This window comes from Embiotoca jacksoni, unplaced genomic scaffold (genome assembly GCF_022577435.1).
Source record: "Embiotoca jacksoni isolate LCO1_2020_lvr unplaced genomic scaffold, fEmbJac1.0.p SCAF_9, whole genome shotgun sequence".
NCBI lineage: Eukaryota > Metazoa > Chordata > Actinopteri > Embiotocidae > Embiotoca > Embiotoca jacksoni.
The window spans coordinates 10,128,294-10,154,701 of record NW_027185447.1 but is presented as its reverse complement, the minus strand read 5'-3'; the positions used below and the strand labels follow the sequence as shown (position 1 = coordinate 10,154,701).

The following is a 26,408-nucleotide window of genomic DNA, read 5'->3' as shown; positions in this document are numbered from 1 at the left end:
GCGCTCCATTTTTCTTTCACACAATCTTTGTCTTTCTGACATTCTGCTACACTACAGTTTTCCAGTTCGTAATGCATGGCAACAAAATTGTCAATTATGCCCTGAAATCTTTATTAACTAGATACAAACAGGTGATGCTGTATGTGCTTTTCATATACTCAACTCAACACAAAGGGCAACAACTGGCATAGAAAAAAAAAATCACATAATGGACAGACAGTTAATGGGAAACTGACGAAAAGATGAATGATGACCAGAAATTTATGGATTTCACTGATGAATTATGGGAGAAAAGGCGAAAAAAGGGGGTAGGGCGGTAAGTTTGAGCAGATGGGTCCTGGTCTGCTTTGTGAGAGCAGCAGATCCGAGGCCACAGAAATGCCCCCAGACGCCAGAGCGCTAAAGGGGCAAAGCCCAGTAACTCCGCCTCGTCACATGTGCACTCTCTTTGATAGAAATATAGGTTAAAGGTATTACCTCATGAAATAACTTTATTGTTGCCACTGAGGAAAAGATCAGAGGGATATAATGCATATTTAGTAGTAACTTAGTAATTGGCTACTGGTCGAAGGGGTAGTAGGACAATATTTGTAGGTTTATTTGCGCTGGTGGTGGCTCGGACACTTGTTAGACATTTAAATAATGAGTGCAAACAACCCCACAAACTGAAAAATAGCTAGATTTTTACGGGGTTTTTTGCATCCTTCCCCTATCAATGTAATCTGAGTCTTCTACTCAGATGTATATCGCTGCTCAGCTTTAACAGTATTTACACTGTAATCAGAAATCCAGAGATAATCATGTCAATGTGGGCAAAGGGTGAAATCCTCCCTTTATGTCATGTATACAGTGTTGGCTGCTGCTAAAGCTGCCCCGACCACTTTAGAAACACATGATTCATCATCTGTAGCAGATGCTCTGCTCCTCTCACTGACTTTGGGCAATGAGTTTTAGGAGGTGCTGTGGGTTTGTGATGATGATAGAGCTGCATACCGAGCAGACCCCATCACACACTCTTCTCTGAGGAGAGCATCGACCTCTAGTGGACCAGAGCAGGGAAAGGCAGGACAGAAACACATCCAAGACATTTTTGGATCGATACATGACTGGACTCCTGGCCCTTCTTTGGTTTGACACCTTTTTTTGTGCAGTATGTTGACAGATATCATCTGAAGGCACAAACTCAATGAATATGTATCATTGCAAAGCATCAGGCTGAAGATATTTCAGACTTTGATCTCCCCAGCAACAACATCAACATGCTGCTTACACACTGATGCTTCAGTATTAAAAATCTAATGATGTCATAAATAAAAAAATATATTAGTCAGATGGACCAAACCAGAACTTTTACTTTAATTCTTCAACTACATTTTTCTGCTCATACTTAAAAAAATGTTTTTACCTGGGTAGAATTTGTCATGCAAGACCTTTACATGTAGTTGAGTACATTGCTTCTTTGGTTACTTAAGTAAAGGATCTAAATATGTCTTCCACCACTGGTTTAATACATTTCTTTTGCATAATTAACAGTTGAAAAGTCTTTGGGAAACTTTCTCATTCAATTTAACCCTCTTGCAGAGAAAAAAAAAAAACCTGAACGCGTCAGTGATGAAGATCCCTGCACAAGGCCAGCAAAAAGTGCAAATTTGAAATAAGGAACTTTGTTACAATACATTTATCTAAAAGACGTCTTCATCCATCATCCATCATCCATCCTCTGTCACTCCCTTGAGGCGAAGCTCCTCTTGAACCCTAAGCAAGTATTCTGGATCTGGATATCCAAAACTGTGATAGAAAGAGATGAGCAAGTACAAAATGTAGTGATTGATTCTCCAGAACAAGAATAATAACTTTCTTAAGAGCTTGGTGCACTGGCATTTTTAATTTAAAAAAAATTAGCTTAAAAAGGCATTGCATCACAAAAAGTACTAAAAAATGTACTTTTCAAAATCTAAAAAAGAAACAAGGACAGTGTGCTATTAAAACAGTAATCACACGCCTTACAATGCATATTTGTGATTTCCTCTACATTCATCTGTGTGCTTTGTATTTACTAATATTTATCCCTACTTGTCTCTCAAAAGGCTTCATCTGCCTAGTGGTTGATCCACCACTTTGATCCAGACTGAAATATCTCAACAGCTTTTGGATAAAGTGCAATGACGTTTTGTTTTGATATTCATGATGCCCAACAGATTAATCCCATTCACACTGGTGATCCCCTGAGTCTTCCTCTATTTGTTTTAGGACCATAGGCCTCCTATACCTCTGGCACTCCCATCTGTCCTAGTTGCACTTTGTGCTCTTTGATAATAAACAAATATTTGCTTGGCAACACACTAAACTAAGAGGGTTAACAGGGCAAACATTATACCTGCTGAACATCAGCATGCTACCACCGTCACTGTGCGTGTTACGCATGCATCAGACATGCATAAGTACAGCTTCACATAAATGCTAGAAGGGCTGCAGACTCTTCGTATTGATTATTAATACCCATTAGGTATAAATGCTTATATCCTTAGGTGCGTTTTTTTTATACTTAATATTATGGATTTTTGCTGACAAGGAGTAATTATTTAAAACTACATCTGATTAGATTGGGATTTAAGAGGGACATGACTTGCATAAAACTGGACTTTCTACAGCTAAAATGTATATATACCTCTGAGGACCACCGCCCATGTTGGTTTTGTGGTGAATGTCGTTCCAGGTGATGACGTTGTTGAGGCCTGTAGTCGCAGATCGTCCGATGGTAAAAGTGAGTCTCCTGTCGAAGGCTTTCCTCAGCAGCTTCATGACTTTCTCTCCCTCCTCGCAGGCCGGCAGGAAGGCAGTACGAGACGTGCTGCTGTACCTTACACCAGGGTTTGGGTGCTCAGGCTGTAATATGGTAAACAAAAAACACACATGATATACACTTAACAACTGTGACCCATTTGTGTTGACTCTTAATCCCAATTGAAAATCCTCCCTTCAGGAACTGTGGGAAGTTTTTTAACCAACCACTGTAATTGTGGCTCGTATTACATCTAAAATACTCCTGATATCAAGTAAGCAAACATTTCAGAAACTTCTAACAGTGCTGCACAGCCTCCAAAATCATAACGCTGTCTGTCTCACTGTCCCTGCATACATCATATCTCTTCCCGTCATCATCAGCCCTGATTTTGTTCGTTAACTTGCTACATCCAAATTGAAAATCAACGCTTTAAACATCATTATTTTGGTCTGCATCTGACTCCCATAAGAAATATTGTCTAAAATGACCTGCACATAAAACTGCCACATATTCTAAATATGACTGCAGCTAAAATTATGATCCCATCAATCAATTAGTCAACTGACAGAAAATCAATCTGAAATAAATGTCACAATTAATTGTTTCAGTATTTTTCTTATAAAAACACCAAACATCTCAAACGTGAGAACTACTTTCCACTTTTTGCTATTGCTTTGAACTAAACATTTTTGCATTTGGACTCTTAATCAAACAAAACAATCTGAAGAGATCACTTTCGGCTCCTGGAAACAATGTTTTTAATTGATTAAATTAAGAAAATAGTAATTAATCAAATCGGTAATGAAAATTAGTTGCATCCCCAGTTGACACTTTAGCCCATCTTAAATATTAGCCAAAATATTTTTGGATATTTTAATATAAAATGGCAGGTCATGATCAGTTAGCCTCTTCCCTAAAAAACATTAAAACAAAAATATAAATTTGTAGAAACTGGCACGGGGTGGAAATAATAAAAGAGAACATCTGTCCACCAACCAAGAAACAAAATAATAATAATAATAATAATAATAATAATATTGATTATTCCTGGTAAAAGGGAAATAATGTTATATTCTTATACAACAATCCAAGTGGTGGATAAATAATCATGGCGTGTCCTCCCGAAAGCGCTACGCTGTTTCTATGGCAACAGAGCGACGCAAAAGGAAAACCACTTCCATGTCGCTTCACAACATGTCCACGGATAAACCGATTAAAAACATTAGATTGTGCAGCGCATGTGATACCATCCCGGTCTGGATGTAATCAAAGAAGAACTCTCTGGGGCGCATAAAAGTTGGGTGACGCCTAACTGAACCGGCAGCCATTTTAACACACCTAATGCAGGTGCTTTAAATATGTTTTACGCGTGGTAGCGGGATGATTAAGGAGACAACACTGTCCTCTGGTGGACAAATATTAGGGGGGGAAAAAGTGCAGAAACATGGAGCCCGCTGACATCAACTCTGTTGACGTGCCCGTGCGTTCAAACCGCCAGTCTCACCCCTTGTATCCCCGCCGGGAAGTTGTACTGGATGATGAAGGATCCGCAGTGCTCGAAGCCGGGCGGGCTCTGCCAGCTGCGAGTCACCGTCATCGTGCCCTCCGGCTGGGTCCCTGTGTACACCCCGTGGTAGATGTTGCATATCGGACAAGCGGGCTTCAAACTGAAAAGCGAGTCGATACACTCGGAACAAAAAGAATGAAGGCACTTCAGCGTTTTCTTCTCCTGAATTACGTCCAAGCAAATGGCGCAGTCTTCCGCGTTGTCCCTGACTCCACTGTTGTTTGGTGCTCTCTCCATTGTTTCTCGGTATGTGACGACAAGTAAGCCAAATGTTGCATTTCCGTGGACGGGTGCAAATATGAGGGAGATTTGTGACGTCCAAATAAGGAATGTGCTTCATCTCCAATGGGTGAGGCACATCCATGTGCTCGGAAGTGGTGCACAACTGACCTCTGATTGGTCGGAGTTTTATTTCGGTAGCTCAGACGAGAAAGTCTAACCCAGATTGTGTCAGGCTGTCACGAACACTAAAGCTTTGAAACAAATGTAAACAAAATGGGTTTCCCCCCCAGCGGAGCAATGTAAGTAAACTACACTCTGCTATTTTGAGGTACTTGTATTTGAGTATTTTAATGTCATACTACTTTGTTGCATCTACTGCTACTCTTTTACCTTTAAGAGAGAAATGTAGCCTATTTTTTTAATCTACAACTATTTTGACAATTTATTATACTTGAATACTATATTTTGCAGTATAGAATAATTTTTTTTAAAAAGCTGACCATATAAAATGCAGAAATTCATATTCAATTAAACCACCTAACAGCAAATAGCTCCAACACCGCCAGCTAATTTTGTAGACACTTGAATAAACATATGGATTGTAATGAGAGGAGAAATGCCCAAAATGTAGCATTTTAAAATTCTAATAAAGTTCTTTCTTATTTTATAACTTAAATATAATAAAGTAAGTTGCCTATTCGTTGCCTATATGAACTGTACGTGGCAAAAAACTGATTGATGCAACTGAATCTTCCACTGCAGGTTAGGATTTGTAAGCATCTTGCCTTTCCGAGAGATTTCTGAGAGATTGTTTTAGGAGTGCAGAGCAAACTAAAATCCGTATCTGACTGTTTCATACCTGAAAGACAAGTTTTAATAATCATCTATCCAAAGTATTTATTAAGTAAGTGAAAGAGTTATTTCTTAATGTGTTCAAATAAGTGTTGACCTCTTCAATCAGTCACATATTCAGTACTGAGCTGTGGAGAAGCGTGGAGCCACAACAGGTATATGTCTTCATGAATCTGATATCCACAATAATTTACACACCTTGGAAAGTAGAGCCATGAGTAGCAATAAATGTGCTTTAAAAGTTTGATCAACTGTAGGTCGTATCATTACCAATTTGCAAAGTTGTTAACGGATAAAATAAGGTATAGTTTCAAGCAATTATGTTGCCCATTAGATGGCACAAATTGCATTGGCAGAGTTCAGTATCCTGATTAATACGACCAGGGAATGATGCAGATCCAATCTTGATTAGAGGCGACAACCTGAACTCATTCCCAACGAATCAGCACTAGTTTTAGATTCAGCTCGCTATGATGCACCTTGTTTTATCTGCAGCCTACATTGAATATCCAACACACACCCAAACATAACTTTTTATTCAAGTATTAAAATGTAAAGCACATTATTCTGAATATCAACAAAGTATCAATCAACACAATTAGAAAAGCAAAACTCAACGTTTTCCTTAACAATCAATTTGTAATATGTGTAACCTCTCGACCTCACTCTCCTGACTCCTCCTCCGTCATGTAATGCATAGAAATGTTTGCACAGTAGCTTTAGTAAACTACAATCCTGTGTCCCAAAACTATTTCATTTGGTCCCTTAACTAAAATACAAAGGGGATGAAAACATAGTAAAAGGATTGGATGAATGGATCTGAGCAGTCACATTAATCTTAAATTTGCCACTAGCCAAGCAGGTTACTGCACTTAGCAAAGCACTTTCACACATACAGATTTATCAATTCAGAGGTGTTTTTTTTCTGCATTTGGACTACAAGAATGTTTATGAAGGAGAGGCTAATTCAATAACACATTAGTATACACATTTTAATGAATTGTGTGGTATTTGTACTAAAAGCCAGATAGCTACAAACATAATGCTGTGCACCTATCAAATAACACCAAAGTACGCCCAAACTGTTCACCATTCATCAGAAACATGCTTGATTTTTATCAAAAGTGAATATAAGAAAGGCACAACAAAATGAGATCAATATCCCACCCTAAATCAGATCAATTGTTCCCGCAACATTTTCTGTTGTTATTTTTTTTAACTGTGTATCATGGATTATCTATGAAGATAAATTTACAACAGTTACCTCATTTTAAATGAGAAGATTAGCAGGCAAATCTCCCAGTTTGACAGGGACAGAGGCATAGATATTTAAAGAGCTTTTGTGCCTTGGATTTGGTTTACGTGGTCTATATGCCCTTCATGTTTGACATCGTCATAAATCTGGTAATCAGAGGAGCACGTTGCTAACAACTGAGGTAATGGGCTCAACACCTGGGAGACATCTTGAAATAACAGCAGTGACCAATGGAAAAACCCAGTGGGAAGTCCTAATGCATGTTTAAAAAAAATTTTTTTAAAAAAAAGGTGCTGCAACGAGACATCATTTAACATTCTTCCTATGCAAGTAAAAACAGGCGCGGGGGGGGTTGAAGATCACACACAAAGTCCTAAGCAATTGACATCAACTTGTAGCCAGCAAACTAATAGCTGATGGCTGCATGAACCTGTTTACCCCGAGCACTCTTCACAGAAAAGCAAAAACCCTCTCTCCTACTTTACCGGAAAACTGACTCGCTCACCAAAGTGCCTGTGAGTGCTTCAGATTGCAATAACTTCAGAAAATAAATTCTGTTTATAGAAGCAGTGCTATTCTGCCATATGAACCAAAAACTATCCTTACAACAGGTAATTAGTAACAATCAAATTAGAGACTTACTTAACAAACATTTCTCGGAAACCAAGGATGTGTGCTTGTAAGAAATAAAGTAGCCCCCAGAGTAGAAATAAACATTATTATAACATAAAATTTCTTCATAAAATTAAACTTATATTTCCTAAATAATATATAAGTACCATGAATTCCAACACACCACAATGCTCTTAAATAAGTGCATCAGATATCAGTCCTATTGCCAGCAGTGACAGTTAGAGGACTTTGAATGCACGGCACTCAAAGTATTTTCTTCCAAGTGTAGCACTGGGATAAACTGAACTCTGGCGGAAAATGAACAAACAGAGGAACAACTGGTGGAGTGATATGGGCTCTGCTGCAGCATTAGACGCCTGTCTGCTGAGGGTCTTTGTCTTCAGCCATCTTTTAAGGGACGGGCAGTCTCAGAGCACAACCTGGAGCCGAGTCATGTCCACTGCGAGGACACTCGGCAAGTCTTACAAAGACCTGGAAGAATCTGTCATTTTCTCGCCGTCAGTCCGCTGTGATGCCTTTCTCTCTGAGCTCTTCTGTCACTCGTACCAAGTAAGTGGGGTCAGGGTAGCCAAAACTGAAAGGAGAAATAAAAAGCCATCACTGCACCTGTATGAGCTGAGGCAGCAATAGTGACATCTAGCCAAGGACATCAACCGATATCATTCCCTTGTCAGCAACCCATATTAGATCTGTCAGTCTTTACTGAGCCCTTCTCTCAGCCGCCTCATCTCCCAGCAGAGTCATTGAGGTATTACAAAACCAAATCTCACAAGCCATCCAACTCCTGATGAAAGCCAATACGTACCAGCGTGGCCCGCCCCATATTGAGGTCTTGTGGTGAATGTCATTCCAGGTGATGACGTTTTGCATGCCCGTAGTCATGGAGGTACCGATGGTGAAGATAAGGCGCTGTTCAAAGGCCCGGCGCAGCAGGCCCAGCACACGGTTTCCCTCAGGGCTGTCAGGGAGGTAGGCCACACGGTCAGTTCCTGGGTACCGAACACCCGGGTTGGGGTGTTCTGGCTGTTAGCAACAAAGGAGATAAAACAGGATCAATTTATAAGGACATAAATAGCTTTAAACATTCAAACACGTCTGTTTGTTGGGGTCTGGGACACTTTGTGACACCAATGACTGTGTTGCCACGGCCAGGTCTTTTATTTTTAAGTGTGTTTGGTTGAAGTTTTTGTGAGCTGTGTGTTTGCGTGTGTGCGTGTAACTAATTTTACTCAAAAAGGTCACTTTATTTAGCTATGATAGTGTGACACTGTAACAGCTGTTTAAAGTGCCTCCTGTGGAGTGGAGTTTTCTCCGTTCCAGAAAGTAAAACCACTACTGGTATCATCAGGTGTCATCTCGGCTTGGGGTCGGAAACTATGTTGTTACACAGAAAGTCTGCATACAAACTGCCATCATGGGGTTTGAAAAGGCCACTGACTTCACCAGGCAGTGTCTTGAGAAGATCTCAAAAGATACTGTTCAAGGAAATGTAGGATTCTGCATTGTTAAGAGTTTGACCAAAAAAAAAAAAAAAAAAAAAAGTCACTAAAGCTGTGCTATTAAATCACTGGAGCACCCCCTTAAAGTAAAGTGCCTCAAGAATTACTGGGACCACACCAAATACTTGATTTGACCATATTAATTAGATTTTAAACAAATCCCTGAGGAGTTTGTTATAATAATGAACAAGGGATATATTTTACTTTTGCCAGTGCATATTTACAAATTCATGCCTGTTTTACTGCTTTTTGTTTCACCAAAACTTGTGATATAAACACGCATAACTGAAGCTACTGTCAAGTATTTCTCTTGTGCATTTAAAGACCATTGATTTGAGTGAAACCACGGTTAGATCCTGTTATTCATCTAAGATTGAACCTTTAATTCAATGTATTTCCCTCTAGAAACTGGAAATTTGGGTTTTCCATGTAACTCAGGATAGATTAAAAATGATTTAAGTGTGAACCGATCAGATATCCGTATGGAGCAGGATTGTTTAAAACAACCGGGTCGTGTGTACCGAATTAAGAATCATGCCTAAATGTATAAATGTTTGACAATGTTCAAGGATCCAAATTATTCATCCGAAGATATTAGTTGAATTTCATTACAGCCATAGATAATTATGAGAAGTTATCCCACTGAGTTGCACTCACAGTCTGCATCTGCACCGTGTTCTCGGTCTACTCACCGCCTGTAGGCCAGGAGGGAAGCTGTAAATGACGCAGATACACCCATAGCCTTCATGGCCGGGAAGCTCCAGATCAGGCTCTCTCTCTACGATCATTGAACCATTGGCAGGCTGGTTCCCAATCAGCTGGCCGTACACTAGCCGACACACGGGACACGCTTTCTTCACCTTGAAGGCTTGATCCAGGCAAGAGCGACAGAACGAATGGCCACATTTCTCCAGGGTGGTTCTTTCCACTATGTCCCCCATGCAGATTGAACATGTATTATTGTCCTCTGCTTCACTGTGGGAAGGCATACTGGGGTCCGTGTCTTTCCTCTGGGCGACTTCGTGGAGCATGGCGCAGGCCTCCTCATCAGCAGGCTTCCTGAACCTCTGCTGCTGTCTCTGGGAGCGCCGAGGCAGGGGAGATGGAGGCTGAAGCAGGCTCCCCTCTCTGTTTGGCTCCAGGACTCCCACACAGGGCAGCAGAGCCCGCTTCCTCTTGGATCCCCCATCCTGTTTGCTCATTTCTTTGCGGGCACAGCGGCATAAGTCGATGAAGGCTTTTCGTGTCTCACTGGAGATGGGTTCATCCATCACACTAGCTCCTGCGTTCCTGGAGCCTTCCACGGGCTGCAGCCGCACGGCACAGCAGCCTCCCCTCTCCCCTCGCCTAATGATACCAGCGCTCATCCCCTGCTTGAGCTGGAAGTCAATGAGCCAGGGCCGCCCAGCTGCAGCCAGGTAATCCCACACCGCTTGTGACACCAGCACCTCATCACAGCACTGGCCAGCACGCACACTCATCTCATCAGAGGAAACTGCACAGAGAGACACACAAAAGTCATCAGTGTTTGTACAAAGACAATCAAACGAGCATCATTTGCATTCGAATGTGTGTGCTTGAAGGAAAAATGCAGTTTAAGAAGTTGCCACCATAAGGTGTTGCTCTCGCACATATTGCATTTTTTAAGATGCATTATGGGGAAAGAGGCTGTGGTTTGCGCAGACATGGCTACAAGAGTGGTTTTGAACTGCAGGCGGTGGTGGCTTTACTTTCTTTCCTGTGCGATGAACAGCTCGAGGAAATGCAAACGAAAAGCAGCATTGGCGTTGACTTGTTTTGTCTGCAGTGTATCTGTGCATAACAAAAATAAAAGTAATACCTCTACACGGGCAGCTATTCGCAGTGGCTGCAGCACGTCAACGAAATATATACAACAGGCAGTATCGCGGCATTGCTGAGGACGTATCAGCTGTTCAGAAATTCAGACTGTAAACAAAGGAAACTAAACCCCGTCACAGGCGGAAAACATGAAGGCTGCACAGAAAACCACATGCACACACACAACAGTGACACTTGCGTAGGCTGACAGGTTTACCTTGCGATCCCATAAAGTCCTTCAATTGCGAGTAAATCGTCCTGTTGAACAGAAAAAAAGAGAGGAAGAGAAGCTGAAGGACTGGAACAAACACAGCTGCTCGCCGATATTTAGACTGAGCCATTCTCCGCAGCACCAGCGACGGGAAATTTCGCAACATTAGCTTTGCCTTTGACACATTTCCCGTCAACATTAACGTGTTTTTTTTGTTTGTTTGTTCCCCCCCCCCCCCCCCCCTTGATTACACCGACACCTCACCCTTTTGCCGTAGCTCGTCGCTGCCTGTCAGGGAGGTTTCTGGCTGGATTAAAGAGCGCCGAGCTCCATCGGAGGAGGCCTTTATGCCTGACGTGCTGCTGCAGTTTATCGGTGGATAATTAGTCTTTTGTAGTCAAGGCATGTTATCCAAACGTATACCCGGCTCATGTCTCTGTAGGTTTTTCAACAGCCTCTCCCTGGCCCTGGCAAATGCCATCCAAAACCCTGCGCCGCTACCGTCTCGCCTGCGTTTGCCTTCCTCGTACGTCCTTGGGCTTAGGGGTAGTAACAACACACAGCAAATTGTAAATACTCCTCTTTATCTGGGCCCGACCACGCTACCCTCTCCAGTCAGATAATGCGCTCCTCCTTTTCATTGTAACTCCTTGTCTTCGCCGTGTAACCGTACGTGTCCTCTCTGTTGACTCCACGGAAGCATTTGCCTAAAAATAAGGAGCCCATACGAGAAAATGTGACCAGGAAGTTCGTCACTGAGTTGACACGATTGGCTGACAAATACTGGTGTTTTTTTTTATGCTATTGTGAATCATACTTTGGTCGTGATTATCAGCTATAATAATAATGGTTGCGTGGCGCTCAATACACGCTAAATTCACAGAAGAGTCCAGCCTACACACCATCCAGGGAATACCCACTCCTCTTTTGGAGCACAACAGCTTTTTATCCAAACACACAAATATTTTGTTTTTTTTTAGTTTTTTTTAGTTGTAAAGCAGTTTTATTAAGTAGGATGTAGCTGAAATACAATAATAATAATAAGCTAGTGATATTAATTATAGATTGATATAGTTATCAACCAGTAGTGTAAAATAGCCTAAGTAGCCTACACTGTATTTATTCAATTATTTTACTTAAGTAGCCGATAGCTTTGACCTACTTGTGATTGATTTAAGTATTTCAATTTGATCCCATGTTAAAATCCGACTTCCACTCCACTTCAGAGGGAAATGTTGTACTTTCTCCAATGGATAGCTTTGATTACCCTTTAAAAATGTTGATTTGACACAATAACAAGCTTTTAAAATACAACACATTATTAAAGATCCAACCTTTTTGTAATCTTACAACTACTGGGCTACTATGTGTGTGTAGTCGAGTCATATTTCAGAAGTCTGAGTTGCTAACAGCTCCAAAGAGTTACTCTCAACTTCTCATATTGTTATATTTCATTAAATCATCCAATATCTTCCAAAAAAAAATTTAAGATTAGAGAAAAATGCACACTACCTGAAAGCAGATTTGTGTATCAGAACTTTGTTTTTTCTTTTTTCCTCTCAGTAATCATCTGACACCCCATCAGATTTATCTTCTCTGTCTATAAAACTGGTTATAAAGTAGCTCCACCTTCAGCAGCTACAACAGTAAATGGTCTGTACTTGTATAGTGCTTTATCACCTTTTGGTCTCAGAGTGCTTTAACATGGTTTTCCCATTCACACACTAATGAGACAGATCACCATGCAGGGTGCTGCCATCAGGAGCACATTCACACACCGATGGTACACCATCAGGAGCAACTTAGGGTTCATTGTCTTGCTCAGGGACACTTAGGCATGTGGACAGGAGGAGCTGGGGATTGAACGACCAACCTTCCGATTAGTGTGCAACCCACTCTACCATCTGAGCCACAGCCTCCCTATATGACCTAGTAACCCCAGTAACATGCTGCTGATACCCTGATGCTTCAGTATTACGAATCTAATAATGTCATATGTAATAATATATCAGCAAGAGGGACCAAACCAGGACTTTTACTTTAATACTTTGACTACGTTTTGTTGGCAATTATTTTACCTACTTTTACCTCAGTAGGATTTTTAATGCAGGACCTTGACTTGTAATGGAGTATTTTTGCATTGCTGCTTTGGTACTAAAGTAAAGAATCTGAATACATCTTTCACTACTGTTTATAATTAGCACATATCAGTTGTATATATATATATATATATCATCTAATATCCCAGAGTGTGTGTTTTATTTCATGATTTTTGAGTTTGCAATTACATTGCCAATCACAAGTAAGTAGATAGTGTCACAAATTGTTGTTTGACCAACATTCAGAAGCCCATTTTTTACCAATCAGACCAAACATTATGAATCAAACATTTAAAAGCCTGTAACCCACAGATATTTGGCATTTCAATTGACAAATTGCAATGTTATATAATTTAGGCGATAGTTGTTGTATTAAAATGACCTTATATGAAACATAGATATTTTCTCTGTCTTAAACTGATTCACGGATCTACAGGTGCAATACATTTCAAAATAACCAACTGTTGTGGGAGTTCAGGATAAGACCCAATAGCAGACACAGAGGCGTAGATGGTGAGAATAAAATGGTATGTTTTATTGTAACAAGAGTTGTAGATGGGCTGTGCAGGCAGGGGAAGACCGGGATTCTTCCAGGCTGGAGGTGAGTCTGAGTGTGAGGGTTTAACAATGAGAGAGAGTTCGCCAGCAGGGGCAGGCAAAGACAGGGTTGAGTTCTCCTGCCGGGGCTGAGTCCGAAACGCACTGGTGGAACAGCAGCGAGAAGGACATGGATCGACGTCGATGACGATCTCCGTGGATTGAAGTAGGATTTACAGGCCGGAGCTGACGGCAGGCGAGAGTCGACGGTGGGATCTCCGTGGATCTCCGCAGGACATCAGGTAAGTCCGAGGCAAGACGAGGGGGCAGGTCAGGTAGACTGCATGCACGCTGACAAGTTGCTGAGACAAAACACATGAGGAGAGGAGATCGGAGGGGGGGAGGGGGGGGTCATTAATGGTAATAATAATAATTATAATAATGGTCATTATCAGGCCTGTAGACATCACAGATTTCTTGCAATTTTTGTTTTATGTTTCATAAAAAGTGGTAAAAAGGGTACATTAGTTTTTCCTCTTCCAATCAAAAACATTGTGGACACAAGGGGCAGAAAAATCCTCCACTAGTCTGCAGCTATAGAGCAGAATTAACCAGCAAGGCTTTCACTAAAACCCTTGAATGATCTGTTTCCCCTTCAATTTAGGTTTTCGGTTATAAATTTAGGAATTGCTGATGTCACAGTTCACCCTGTAGGACCATAAGACTGAGTAGCTTAGGTAACATCACATAATATATTGTTTTTCACATCACTTTAACAAAACAAACATTTGATAAAGCTGTTGTTTTTTTTTAAATTTATTTCAGTTTATTACCTGTCATAAGTTATTCACATTTTAACTGCTTCCTTCTTTGTCTATATTTCCTCAGATATCCTCTAAGCCATAACATTTCGATTAAGACTTGCTGTGGTGAGTCATTTTCCAATTACTTTTCCAGCAGCAAAACGGAGCGTGAGAACATGAGCCGTTGTCAGCATATGACACTTTGAATCACTCTTGAAACTGAATCACTGACTGAGGTTTTGCATTTAATGAGCTCTTTATGTCTAAAATATAGTCATATCCCACTAAAGCCCCTGTGGCTGCAGGGATGGTGTCTCGTGGGTTGTTCCATTATTCACTGGAAATGGAGCAACTCAAGGATTTGTGTCTGGCATTATCACAGTCTTTTCCCTCTACTGTGCAAAGTTTAATATAAATTGGTAGCAAAGAGTTTTAAGTATAACAGAAATAATGTAACTTTTATGTTTGCTTTATTTAAATGTACTGTGAGAAAGGAGGTAATATTTTACATACATTTCAGATTAAACTTCATACTATCTGCACATCACAAATATTTATGTCAACAATTTGTGCATCACTATACTCAGCAATAATTTAGAAATCAGTTTAATCCAATCTTTCCTTTGTTTTGCATTTATGCCATCTGAAGCACAGCCAGACTTTCAGCACTTGTCACCTTCTATAAATGGCACCGTTACAAATCAGGGCAGTAGGCAAAATTTTGTCAACTGGACCACACTGTAGGAAGAAATAAGGAATCCTCTACTGCACAGCATTACCCTGGAGCAACAGGAAGTTTTATTAAGCCCCATGTCCACTACATGTTTCTTTAAATGATTGCAACCAATCAGAATGGTCCAAAGGGTATTAAAGAATGGTCCAATAAGGTGTAGGAGTTACTATCAAGCATCATTTGAAGGCCGGATATCCTTTTCTGACACATGGTCACAGGAGCACAAGGTGTGAGAAGAAGGTAACATTTGGGCCTTTTGTAATCTAATTTAAAATGACATGAACACCAAATAAAAATATTTTATTTATTATTTTATTAAATCCAGTTTTTCCTTTCGTTGCCCCAGGGCAACGTTGTGCGATAAGGGTACTTTTTAACAGAGGGTTTTCTGACAATGTGTTTGGATCACATACTACTACATGTATTTGTACAGAATACATGCACTAAATATATTTGTTATTATTTATATTCATTTAAATTAACTTTCACATTTTGTCAGAAAAATGTATGTAAGATTGTTCTGTTAAAAAAAAGAGCAAGATCGGCATGTTAGGCCAATACCATCACACAATGAGGACAGTGGGATAGACAGCAATGACCGTTGAGGATTGGAATAGAGAAAAAGGTGTGCGCAGAAGTGAAAAAACAGGGTTTTAATTTTCTACAGCAGACTGCACTCAAATTATGGGTCAAATATCAAAATAAGGCTCATAGGTTAACATTATTATTGAATTCAATATGGAAGATCTCTTCCCTCACGTTTCATTTTCGTGTCTGTGTGAGCTTTTTCCTGCAGCTCTGAGCCTCTTTATGTCTTAGGTTTCTTGCTGTTAAAGGGAATTTTGTCCTTCCAGCTGTTAAGTTGTATGCTTTTAAAGGCAGTTTTCCCCTTGCTGCTGCAGTAGGTTTTCTTCCTGTTAAAAGGGAGTTTTTCCTTAGAGCTGTCGGTCATATGGGAATTGTTAAATTGTTGTGGTCTGGTCTAAAGTCCCCTGAGATGCCTTATGTTATGTTTATGTAGACAAAAAAAAAAAAGTAATCTGCATACTCTGCTTATTCACTCCTCATGAACTGCAGTTATTCTTATGTTTTTGTCAGCATTGACAGTTTCTGGGTGCAAAAAGTGGAATGTCCATCTCTGTTTCACAGCAGAGAAGAACTGCTTTTTTAATTTCACATGGAGGGAAATCTCATTTCAATGAAGTACATTATATGACATGATCCGCTCTGTGATACAAACACATGTCTGTATGAAATCTAGTATGTGAAAATGTTTGGAGTGTTTTGACTTCTTTTGTTTTATGATATACTGTCAGTTTGTAAATATTTTGGGATTTTTTTTTTTGCCCTCCGAGCATTATTTTATGATCTATAAATTCATGCAAAACAAATAAAGGTCTGTTCATAACATGTGTTTTTCTCCTGAGTGGGCCTCCTATCCCCTCCTCCTAAAATGGACTAAAACTGGGAGTGAGCAATATTAGAAACCCTTCCTATGGCCAACAAAAACTCCCATCTACCACCGGCCCCACATCTCCACAGTGTTTTCCCTCCTTTCTTGTTTCCACTGTCTTCCATAAGATCTTCCCCTCCTTCGAATCAGCTGGTCAAAATCCAGCAGAAGTTGATTCACTAGCTAGGACTGTTAGCTAGTTGAGGATCCACTGCGGCTCCCGGGCCTTGCAGGTCCCAGAGATCTCCATGTGGGACGGAAGGATAAAGGCTATGAAAAATGATAACCATAAGTGAAACAGTTTAACAAGAGGGAGGGAGGGATGCGGAAAACGCGAACAGGCCGATGTTTAGAGTGGGTGGATATTTATAGGAGTGTGGCCGGAAGTGGGGGAGTGGTTGAGGCGTGGTCCTGCTCCTGAAATTCAGCGAAAACTTTATCTTCAATTAAAGCTGGAGGCTGGGAAGGATAATTCGTCACCAGTAACCACCGAACTCTCCTCTGCATCAGGCCCGTCTACTGTGCCATTCCTGTCTCATTCACACACCTATGACTCAAAATATATCCTCTCTGACTCAGCCACTCCTGATCATCACACTCAGAGGCTGCATGGCATTGTTATTCGATCCAAGTTATCATCAGTGTCATCTGTGGCTCAGTCCACAGTGAACTCCCACTCATCTGACTGTGCTCATCTCTTCTTTCCTGCATTGGCTATTGTTCTAGTTGTGCTTTCAGCAGCTGCCAAGCCTCATACTGGTGATACTGCCTCTCAGCCTCCTCTGCTGTCCAAGTCCAACTGCTTGAAGCAGCTCCCAAAGTGACATCAGCGAGAGCGTCCCCCGTTGGCCTTTAAAGTCATTTGTCAGTTTTCATGGAATTTTGTGCTACTTCAGTGCTTTTGCCCACAAAGAAAACCACGAGAAGTCAAATCCCATAGCAGCAGGTGCATCTGACACCCTCTATTCCTATGGGGACTTGAATTGATAAAGCTAAGCCTCACTCTGGTTTGAAAGCCAATAGAAATGCTAGAGAGGCATCTGTTAATAAGCAGACTGAGGCAAGCTGTGAAGGAAGATGCGTTGGCTTCCACCCCTGTATCTGTGCTCAGCTCAGTTGAAAAAATACCCACAAGCCAGTATCTTCTGTCATTTTCATCATTTCCAAATGCAGAAATGCCCTCAGTCCTCTGTTATGCCCATGATACTGTCAAAGTATATTTAAATTAATCCTCCTGCAACTCTTTTGAAGAAAACCATTTATGTTTTCCTCAATCTTAATCTTCACATAGGTGTATCACCATCACCAAGATTCCTTGATGAAGGCAGAGTTTAAGAAGAACAATAAAAGTACAATTTTCTACTTTTTGCTATAGCATGATTTTTTTTTTTTTAATATAAGTAATGACAAAGAGGGGATTTGAAACCCCAAACCATCATGCTACAAGGCAACAGTGCTAAACAGTGCACCACCAATCTTCCCAGGGGATTGTCAGCATTGTGACAAATCTTTGGCTCTCTGCAACCTATAATTCCACTGTCTACAAATATTCATTCAAATGCGACCAAAATTGCCGCAGACATTCTTTGGATAATAGATATACACGTTTTCAAGAGGGTCTGTAGTGATATTATATATCTTACTGTAATGTGTAGTGTATGCAAAACTTTTTCAATTTGTCCAAACATTTCAACTTCACTAAAAGTGAAGGTGGAATTTGAACCATTAATAGCAACCTTGGTGAAGTCGAATCTTTTACCTGCTGAGTTAACCAGACTCTCGGTTGAGTCACTGGAAAGCTCTGAGTGAACTCTGTGAAACACTTTCTCCGCCGCGATTCGTTCTTCAGCGCTGAAGATAGCTTCAGAGCAGCTTCAGAGCTGGACACCTCCTCATGAAGACGCGGGTTTGAGCCCCACGCAAGGTAATCCATACAGGTCACGGAGGGCGATTCCCCTTAAGGGTAAGCCACCCAGGTTCGGTTTTGCCTTGTAAATGCAGTCATACTAATACCAACCCAAAGGTCACCAACAATACCAAATAAAAATCAATAACTGTGTGTCTAAAATCATCTTGGATTTCTGTCAGAAGCACCACAAACGTTATCCTCTAAAATCCCATTTTCCCATACTTTTTTTTTTTTTTTTTTTTAAATCATATTTCAGACAACAAACTATAGTATGACTCTTTTTTTTCATAATTTGGACAACATGCTATGGTATGACACAGTGGTGCAGTGGTTAGAGCAGTTGCCTCACAGTGAGAAGTAACTGGGCTCGATCTGGATCCCTGACGTGCAGTGTGCGAGGGCCCGCATATCACTGCTTGCAGTTTTAATTTGAGGTTGTATTTGATTTCCAGTTCATGTTACTTTATACTGAGACAAATATTTTTCTTACACTTATTGACAGTTAGTGAAGCTACTTTACAAAGTAAAATTGTACATGCAAAGCATTGCATTGCTATGTAAAACAAGTGAGTTTGACTTTAACCAGTTACACCAGTAAAATTATCCTTACACATACCCAATAGACTTTATGTTATTATAATCACAGGATTCAAAGAAGCCTGCTAAACAGCTGTAATCTAATTCAGTTCTTATGACTGTACTCATTTTTGATTATTTGTATTATTATGTCATCCAACAGCAGTATGCTCATCCCAAACTGGCTTACATGACAATTTTATTAGAAAGCAGAACAAACAAACAAACAAAAATAAAACCGAACCAGGGTAACAACAACGATTTCTGGTGATTCTAAACAATTATCCTCCTGAGGCTTTTACCAAGCTTTAGACACAAAGGTAGCCAATTTTTAAATATCAAAGCGGACCAACCATTTCATTTTGTCATCCTCGGTGCACCAAAACATATCTGGATTTTAAACATACATTCCAATTTATATTATTAATTTGTAACAAGGACAAAACAAGAAAATTATGATTTACTCTCAACTTCTCCTACATGACATAAGTCACACAGCTTGCCTGCTTGTATCTTTTTAAACGTGCGAACTTCAAGGGCCAGAGGAAGGATTCCTGTTTTCAACTGCGCGACATGATGTCTTTAAATTCTTCATAGGTTTCGCTTTAACATAAGATTCCGTGCCAACGTTACGCGGGCTTTGAACATGAACGTGCTCGTAATTTTGGTTTTTAACCAAGATATGGTTGCGGTTGCAGGTGTGATTCTATGAAGTCGCTTTTTATAACTACCGGGCAGCGGCATTCCTCATCCTCAGGTACAGTGAGTTTCTCAGGTGCCTGCGCGTGCAAAGTTAAACTGCTGGTGGAGCTCTCGCGCCGCTCTGGAACACTCGAGCTCAACGATTCCAGAACTCCGTGGAACACCGCGCGACAATACGTCACGCGAGAACGACGAAACCACGCGATGTTTGGCGGAAACCTCCGCAGTTAACTGTTTAGGTTTCGGTGACCAGCTTTGCCCTGTGCCGCCGCTGCTAGGCAACATTATTGTCTTTATCGTGGTCCGACGAAGAAGTTTAATTGCTAAAAAAAAAAAAAAACACACAAAAAAAACCCAGAGAAGATGTAAGTTCTTGGTTTCGGTGTGTTTGTCGTTCACTCTCTCAGCTAAAGCAGCTGCCGGTCCGGACAGCGCGGTACAATGCGGATCGACTAGCTAGCATTAGCTAACTGAGCTAGCACACGAGTTAGCCTCAGCGGTGCAGCCGTGCTGAGCGTGACGACTAAAAGCCGCCGCACATCGTTAAATGCACCGACAAAATAACCTTCCGTCCGCCGGATATAAGTTGTCACCGCTATGTCACGAACTGTTCGCTGGGGGAGGAGGGGGGGTTAGTCGTGCGTGCTTTACACCGGCTCGAGTATCGTTAGCTAACCGGCTAATGTCAACTAGCACTGAAAGAGCATGGTGTCGTACGCGGAAGATTTCACTTTCGGCTCAACGTAAGCTCACACCGACCCTCACGCTTCTCCGTGAAAGCCGCGGACACAATCAGCCTGTGCGAATACGTGTCTCGTCCCTGTAGTCTTTACAACCATCCAGCTGTTAAGTTTCGCGTCACCCGGATCCCCCTCAGCACGGCGACCTAAGTCTGGTGTCCTACCTATTATACCTATTATACCTATTATACTCTGTTAGCAGGTGATTAAAAGTCTAATGTTTGTTGTTTTTATTTTTGTGGAGGACACTTGAAGCTGTTTTGTTAAAAGAGGTGATGAGTACTTGAGAATGTCTCGCGCTGATCTGGAATGAATGAGTGACGTTTCCCCCTCGACATTTACTCACGCGTGACCTCGGACGTCCTGCGCCCCTTATTCACGTGGCCACCGGAGCAGATTAACTTCCCTCCTTATTCAGTGGGACTCGCGTAGTTCCTGAATGATTACCATCCCAGATCAGAACGAAGCAAAGAGGGTTGTTGTTGTTGTTTTTTTTGGGGGGGGGGGGGTTGATCTTCCTGTCACGTATTTCTTGTTTCTGCTCTTCGTCCTCAGGCAGTCTGCATCGGCTAAGTGGTATGACAGACGAGACTCTGTTTTTGTGGAGTTCTGCGTGGAGGACAGTAAAGATGTGCAAGTCAAATTTGGCAAGTCGAAAATTGATTTCAGGTAAGTTGCTTTAATAGCACGTTAATTGAGTATTATGCCTGAGACCCTATCTACCAAGACGAACTTCAAAAAAAAAAATATGAGCATTAAGAGGATTTTTTTTTTGTGTGTGTGGAAATGGGGCCTCTGATCTGATCAGTGCTGGGAAGGTTACTTTAGAAGTGTAATTGGTTACAGATTACTATTCACCCTGCTAAAAATGTCATAAGCAATGTAATTGTTTTTAATAACTTCACCAAATTAATGTAAGTTCAATAAAATGACAGCTGTCGGATGTAAAGGGAACACTGTGACCTCTTTTCATTCCTTCTTACAGTTGTGTCAGTGGAACAGATAACATCAAACAAAACAATGCCGTGGACCTTTTCGGGGAGATTGACCCTCATGTAAGTTTATCACCTGCGGACGTAGTTGTAGTCCGAGCATACGTTTAATTCCTCCGAAGCCTTCATCACATTCTCTCCGTTACCTGCAGGGATCCAAACACAGACGCACTGACAGGTCTGTGTTGTGTTGTATACGAAAAGCAGAGGCTGGGAAGCCGTGGCCACGACTCACCAAAGACAAGACCAAGGTACCTTTCATTCTTAAAACAAACTTGGCAGTCTACAGACGTGAGGCATTTGTTGGTACAGGTGCAAACACGTTTGAAATCAGTCTGAAAATAAGTCTTGGTAAGCGGTTAGCTCTGTTTTCTAGCCTCTATATTAATACATTTCACATCTGATGGTCTCATCCTGTTCAATGTCATTGAAGTCATGAGAATTCTTAGTTGTAATAATGGTGATAGTATAGCATACCATTTAGCGAAACCAGTAAGTCATTATCAACTTTATGAACTGATTCCATGTTAAATGTGGCCCTATTGAAACACTTAAATCTACTCTCCCTTAGTGCAACTGGCTGAGTGTGGATTTCAATAATTGGAAAGACTGGGAAGACGACTCAGATGAGGACTTGTCAAGTTTTGACAAATTCTCAGAGGTGAGTGTGTGGAACACAGACGGTGCCTAAAGTTTGAATATGTTCAGACATACGGACATGTTGATTATCTCCTGTGCATTTCTCCAGATGATGAACAGCATGGGTGGGGATGATCTACCGGAATTAGATCAGGTATGTTTAAAAAAAAAAAAAAATGTGTAGGGCTTCTTTTATATGGTCCATGTCCTTTAGTGAAGAGACAAGTCTTATGTTTGGAGAAATGTTAAAACTAATGAAATTTACCAGGTGAAGCGGTGTATGAAGAATTCTAATTCTTGTTTTTGCTTTGTTTTGTAGCATGATTTGGCACACAGCGACAATGAAAGTAAGTAGTATTCTAAGAGCAACATGCAATGGGACAGATGATTAATTTAATGTAAATACAAAATGTGTGGAGAAAGGAGGATATCATGCTATGTAGCGTGGTTATTATTAGATTCCGTTTGAACAGGCTCAGGTTTTGAGTCCTCGGAAGTTGTTTTCGTTTTATTTAAAGGCTTAATTCGTAGCTTTTGTGCAATAAAATTTCGAAAAAAGAACCTTATTTTGTTGAGTTGCAGACTTGCCGTACATTCAGGTAGGGGGAAACTGGGAAGTACCCATTTGGCAACCTCCCATTTTGTAGATCAAAGTGTTCACAAATAGACTATGTGTTGGCCCCCAAAAAACATTCCCTATTTAAGCTGTCAGAAAACTGACAAACAAACTCATCATCATCCATATAAACCACCACAGAGACAACAGCTCGCTCAAGAGGTCAATAATATGTTTAACATTTAACACAGCTAGCGAACTATGTGGACTATGCTAACCAATTATGCCTATTTCACCTTATTTGTGGAGCAAGTACATCTCTCCCTTTCGCTGCCAATGCTGCCGTGTCATGTGACGTCAAACTGACTTCTTCGAGCTCTCGAAAGCCTCACTTCCCTCGTTCGGTTTATTCTTTCACTTGGAGAATGAAACTATCTCCCTTCCCAGTGGCTCGTGCACACACAATTTCATGATCCCAAATATTTCCAACAATGTTCAAACTGACAAGAAATTTGTCATTTTAATCAGGGTAACGGTCCGTCTCGTGAGGTCGCCTGGCAACGGCTTCATATTCTCATTACCACGTCACGCGCTACGATGGGCCGCCTCGCACCGGCTACGCGGGCAGGCTAACTACAGCAGCTAATGATAATGTTTTTATGTTGCGGAGCCGCGCTTCTAAATCACTGACCCTCCTTCACGGCAAATACACATTTCTTATGTGCACCATTATCACTAAAGGTGGCGCAGGAATCGCTTAACATAAGAAACCCTGAGCAAGAGACAGCGGGAGAGGGACAAGCCTTCGCTAACTCCTAAACTAAAGATCGATTTTCATCGGCAATGGTGTCTTTTTTTTTTTTTTAACAATGAAGACACCTGTCATCCTATTTCACAATGTCATCCAACTCCATCTTTCGTTCTGGTTTTGATTGAGAGATCCCTAGAAATCACATACTTTGTGTTTAAACAAAAATGGTAAGTAGTAAAGTACGAGATGGTTCGGTGTTAATACTTTTGTTTTATTTACCATCAACTAGCATTCATTTTGAGGACTTTTTAAAAAAAAAAATTATATATCCTTTGGATATTTTTGCAGACGATATAGTTTTTCAAATATAATTCAGTGCTCACATCCATCATGGTTTTAACTTTGTCTCTTCCAGAAATGCCCGACCTTGAGTAGACTGATATGGATGCCACCTCAGTAGTTAGCAAAGCGAATTATAAGTCGGTGGAAGAGAGAGACTAGACATGAGTTGGCAGCCACGTTGGAGAAGAACCGAATCTCGACGCAGTTTCCAAAGCGAAGCCCCTCAAGGGAGTGAGAGGGAGTGACTGTTGGATACAGACATGCACAGAGACCCATAGCGACATACAGTGCTGTGCTTTGCTGTTTTGTTCTGCATGGACAATTCTGTTAAAATGAAAATGTTATTGTACGTTGACTTAAATGACTGTAATGGGATGTGCTGATGTCTTACACCTTCTCTGTTTTTTTTCTTGTTTTGTTTTTTTTCAATGTCAGGTTATGTATTAAACGGTGTAATTTCTTATGAAAAAAACGAACTCAAAATGCCTATTTTCCAAAAAAAAAAAGTAGATTTTTTTAATGACAGATTTTTTCCCCTTTAATGTTTGTATTGTAAATTGCACTTATTTTTGTTTCTTAATTTAAAAAGCAGGAGTTCCGCTTGAAATGGGTTTTCCAATGTATGCCAACATCTGCACATATTTAACAATAACTTCATTTTTTTAAAGATGTTTCAGCATTTAAAATAAACAGATAAGCTTGTGCAACTTGAAGATGTGTTGACACTGTGGTAGTGGAGTGGTACAATCTTTTCTTTGCCCGGGTGAGTTGGTTTCTCGATGCCACTAGACAAAATATTACACATTGTAGCAGGTACTAAATACATGTTCTTCCATATGCATACTGAGGTGATGGCAGAAATCTTAAACTGTCTACCAAGACAATACAGGTTGTAAATGTTGGATTTAGTATATACACCAGAAATACGCTTCAGAGGTTTGTGTGTTTGGTTCAACGTGTGTTTGCGTTTGTCTCATGCTGTGGGTATACATTTCTAAGAAACATAAATATTGGAAATCACTGGTTACTATAATTGTTCACCTGCTCACACTGTTCACAAAGAGATGTCCTCCTAACACAGTTCTATTCTAAGTGATGGAGGACAAACTTATCAGTACTTGTTCTGCAAAAATGGCTCCCAAAGTTCAACTGAAACTAAGCTGAGACTTTCACGGTGAGTTAGTCAAATCATGTTATCTCCCAAAGCTGGTCTTTTTTTAGAATATGCTTCTCTAAAGTTTTGTCCACACTGTTTTCTCATTGAGGTGAAGTCATGGTTTGGTGACGTCAGGGGGCAATATCATACAGAAATGACTATCTTTGGAAAATATCCTCTTAATTCATCTAACTTCAAAAGCCTCATTTTCACTTCAGCCAAACTTCACAATCTATTTTTACACCAAACCAGGACTGGGGGCTTTATTCCACCTTTTCTTAAACTAGTATTATATTAGGAAGGAATCTCTTAAGGGCCAGCATTGAGAGGAGCAACGACTGCAGCAAACAACAGCTCTTCAAAAGATTGCTGGGCATGAAGACAACGGGGGGAATGTGTCCTTCAACCAATTTCCATGGAAATACTAAATGTCACTGACCACTGTGGTGTGAACTACTTCACAGCTTGGTACTCTACTTCTCCACAATTTCATGAGTCATTTCATGGGCTTTCCATCTCATCTGTAATTTTATACTGAATTTAAAACAGGAACTGAAAGCCTGAATTTCCCTTTTACTGTAAATTTAAAGTGTAAATTGGTGTTTATGCTGTCTTGTGTTTTTCAAACCATAGCAACCTTAGTACAAACTCCCCACGCAATTACTTGAATATGTAGCAAATCTTATTCTTTGATGGTCATCTTAACTGGTAGTCACTGACGGGTCATATTTCATTCACGATCCACGAGGTGGTTGTCACTGACAGGATGAGGATGCCTGATCGGCGGTCTCAAAAGCTCCTAAAATAAAAGACGATTATGTAAATGTATAATTTGAAAGAAGTGGGTCATTTCTGAGTATCTTTTGCCGAGGATATTTTTCATATATACTAATATAAATATATCATATATTCATATAAACTTCATGCCGTAGTTTATACTGTACATTTAATCTTCCATCTCCAGTGCTCTGCAGTGCATGTCTCGACCACTGTCCTGTGAATGCAAGCCGGAGCTTCTAATCCCATGTGAGATGTTTCAGGGCTGCATGTTATTTATGTATGTGTCAGCAGTCTGGACCCAGGGTGCAGGAAAGCACGATGCCAGCACCTTTTCAACACCCTCCCCTGTAAAACTAAACTGAGGGATTAAACCCACAATAGGTGGTTTAGGGAGTCATGAGAGGGGCATAATACTCATCACAATAGAGATGCCCTAACTGGCAAACTAATTAACAGTCGGGATCAGAGCAAGAGCATCAACACTATTTACCTCTATTTGTAAGGTTATTTTAACTGCCTGACATATGCAAGAGACAACTTTAAAAAGTGAACTACTTTTTGAATCATAAACATGTCTACTGATTATATTTGTATATTCTTTAAACATTACTCCAACACAACTCTGGTACGTCTATAGCACAGAGGTCAAAAATATATATCTAGTCTGGCACGGGAAAAAACTAAATCGCAGATTCAACAGTGATGGCAAGACAAACAGATCATAGAAACTAGCAGAAAGTGTTACTGCCAGCGTTTTGTCTCCATGCATGAAAAGAG

General features: G+C 40.6%; 3 protein-coding genes across 3 annotated transcripts; 1 reads left to right on the top strand and 2 right to left on the bottom strand.

Annotated features, from left to right (window-relative positions):
- Positions 1–1,334: 1,334 nt before the first annotated feature.
- On the bottom strand, positions 1,335–4,783 carry LOC138193354 (probable E3 ubiquitin-protein ligase DTX3). The gene is made up of 3 exons (XM_069141344.1): positions 4,290–4,783; positions 2,669–2,886; positions 1,335–1,788 (listed from the first exon to the last, which is right to left on the bottom strand). The coding sequence occupies exons 1-3, from the start codon at positions 4,587–4,589 to the stop codon at positions 1,710–1,712; spliced, it is 597 nt and encodes a 198-aa protein (XP_068997445.1). The 5' UTR covers positions 4,590–4,783; the 3' UTR covers positions 1,335–1,709.
- Positions 4,784–5,947: 1,164 nt separating this feature from the next.
- dtx3 (deltex E3 ubiquitin ligase 3) lies at positions 5,948–11,603 on the bottom strand. The gene is made up of 5 exons (XM_069141100.1): positions 11,128–11,603; positions 10,870–10,910; positions 9,506–10,308; positions 8,120–8,337; positions 5,948–7,888 (listed from the first exon to the last, which is right to left on the bottom strand). The coding sequence occupies exons 2-5, from the start codon at positions 10,880–10,882 to the stop codon at positions 7,813–7,815; spliced, it is 1,110 nt and encodes a 369-aa protein (XP_068997201.1). The 5' UTR covers positions 10,883–10,910; positions 11,128–11,603; the 3' UTR covers positions 5,948–7,812.
- An 8,299-nt stretch (positions 11,604–19,902) lies between these two features.
- ptges3a (prostaglandin E synthase 3a (cytosolic)) lies at positions 19,903–24,408 on the top strand. Its single transcript, XM_069141079.1, has 8 exons — positions 19,903–20,040; positions 20,971–21,084; positions 21,401–21,470; positions 21,560–21,658; positions 21,979–22,068; positions 22,156–22,200; positions 22,366–22,393; positions 23,769–24,408. Coding segments are annotated over exons 1-8 (468 nt in total). The 5' UTR covers positions 19,903–20,038; the 3' UTR covers positions 23,789–24,408.
- Positions 24,409–26,408: the final 2,000 nt, after the last annotated feature.

What these genes read in the sequence shown, in the direction of transcription:
- dtx3 (XM_069141100.1), bottom strand. An exon ending in TCCCTCCTGGCCTACAGGCG is followed by an intron (nt 8,338 to 9,505) that starts GTGAGTAGACCG and finishes TGTTGCTAACAG; the next exon opens with CCAGAACACCCCAACCCGGG. An exon ending in ATATGGGGCGGGCCACGCTG is followed by an intron (nt 7,889 to 8,119) that starts GTACGTATTGGC and finishes TTCTCCTTTCAG; the next exon opens with TTTTGGCTACCCTGACCCCA.
- ptges3a (XM_069141079.1), top strand. An exon ending in ATCTACCGGAATTAGATCAG is followed by an intron (nt 22,201 to 22,365) that starts GTATGTTTAAAA and finishes TTTGTTTTGTAG; the next exon opens with CATGATTTGGCACACAGCGA. An exon ending in GGCACACAGCGACAATGAAA is followed by an intron (nt 22,394 to 23,768) that starts GTAAGTAGTATT and finishes TGTCTCTTCCAG; the next exon opens with AAATGCCCGACCTTGAGTAG.
- LOC138193354 (XM_069141344.1), bottom strand. Translation starts at nt 4,589, where the DNA reads ATGGAGAGAGCACCAAACAACAGTGGAGTCAGGGACAACGCGGAAGAC. An exon ending in TCCCGGCGGGGATACAAGGG is followed by an intron (nt 2,887 to 4,289) that starts GTGAGACTGGCG and finishes ACCATATTACAG; the next exon opens with CCTGAGCACCCAAACCCTGG. An exon ending in ATGGGCGGTGGTCCTCAGAG is followed by an intron (nt 1,789 to 2,668) that starts GTATATATACAT and finishes TTTCTATCACAG; the next exon opens with TTTTGGATATCCAGATCCAG.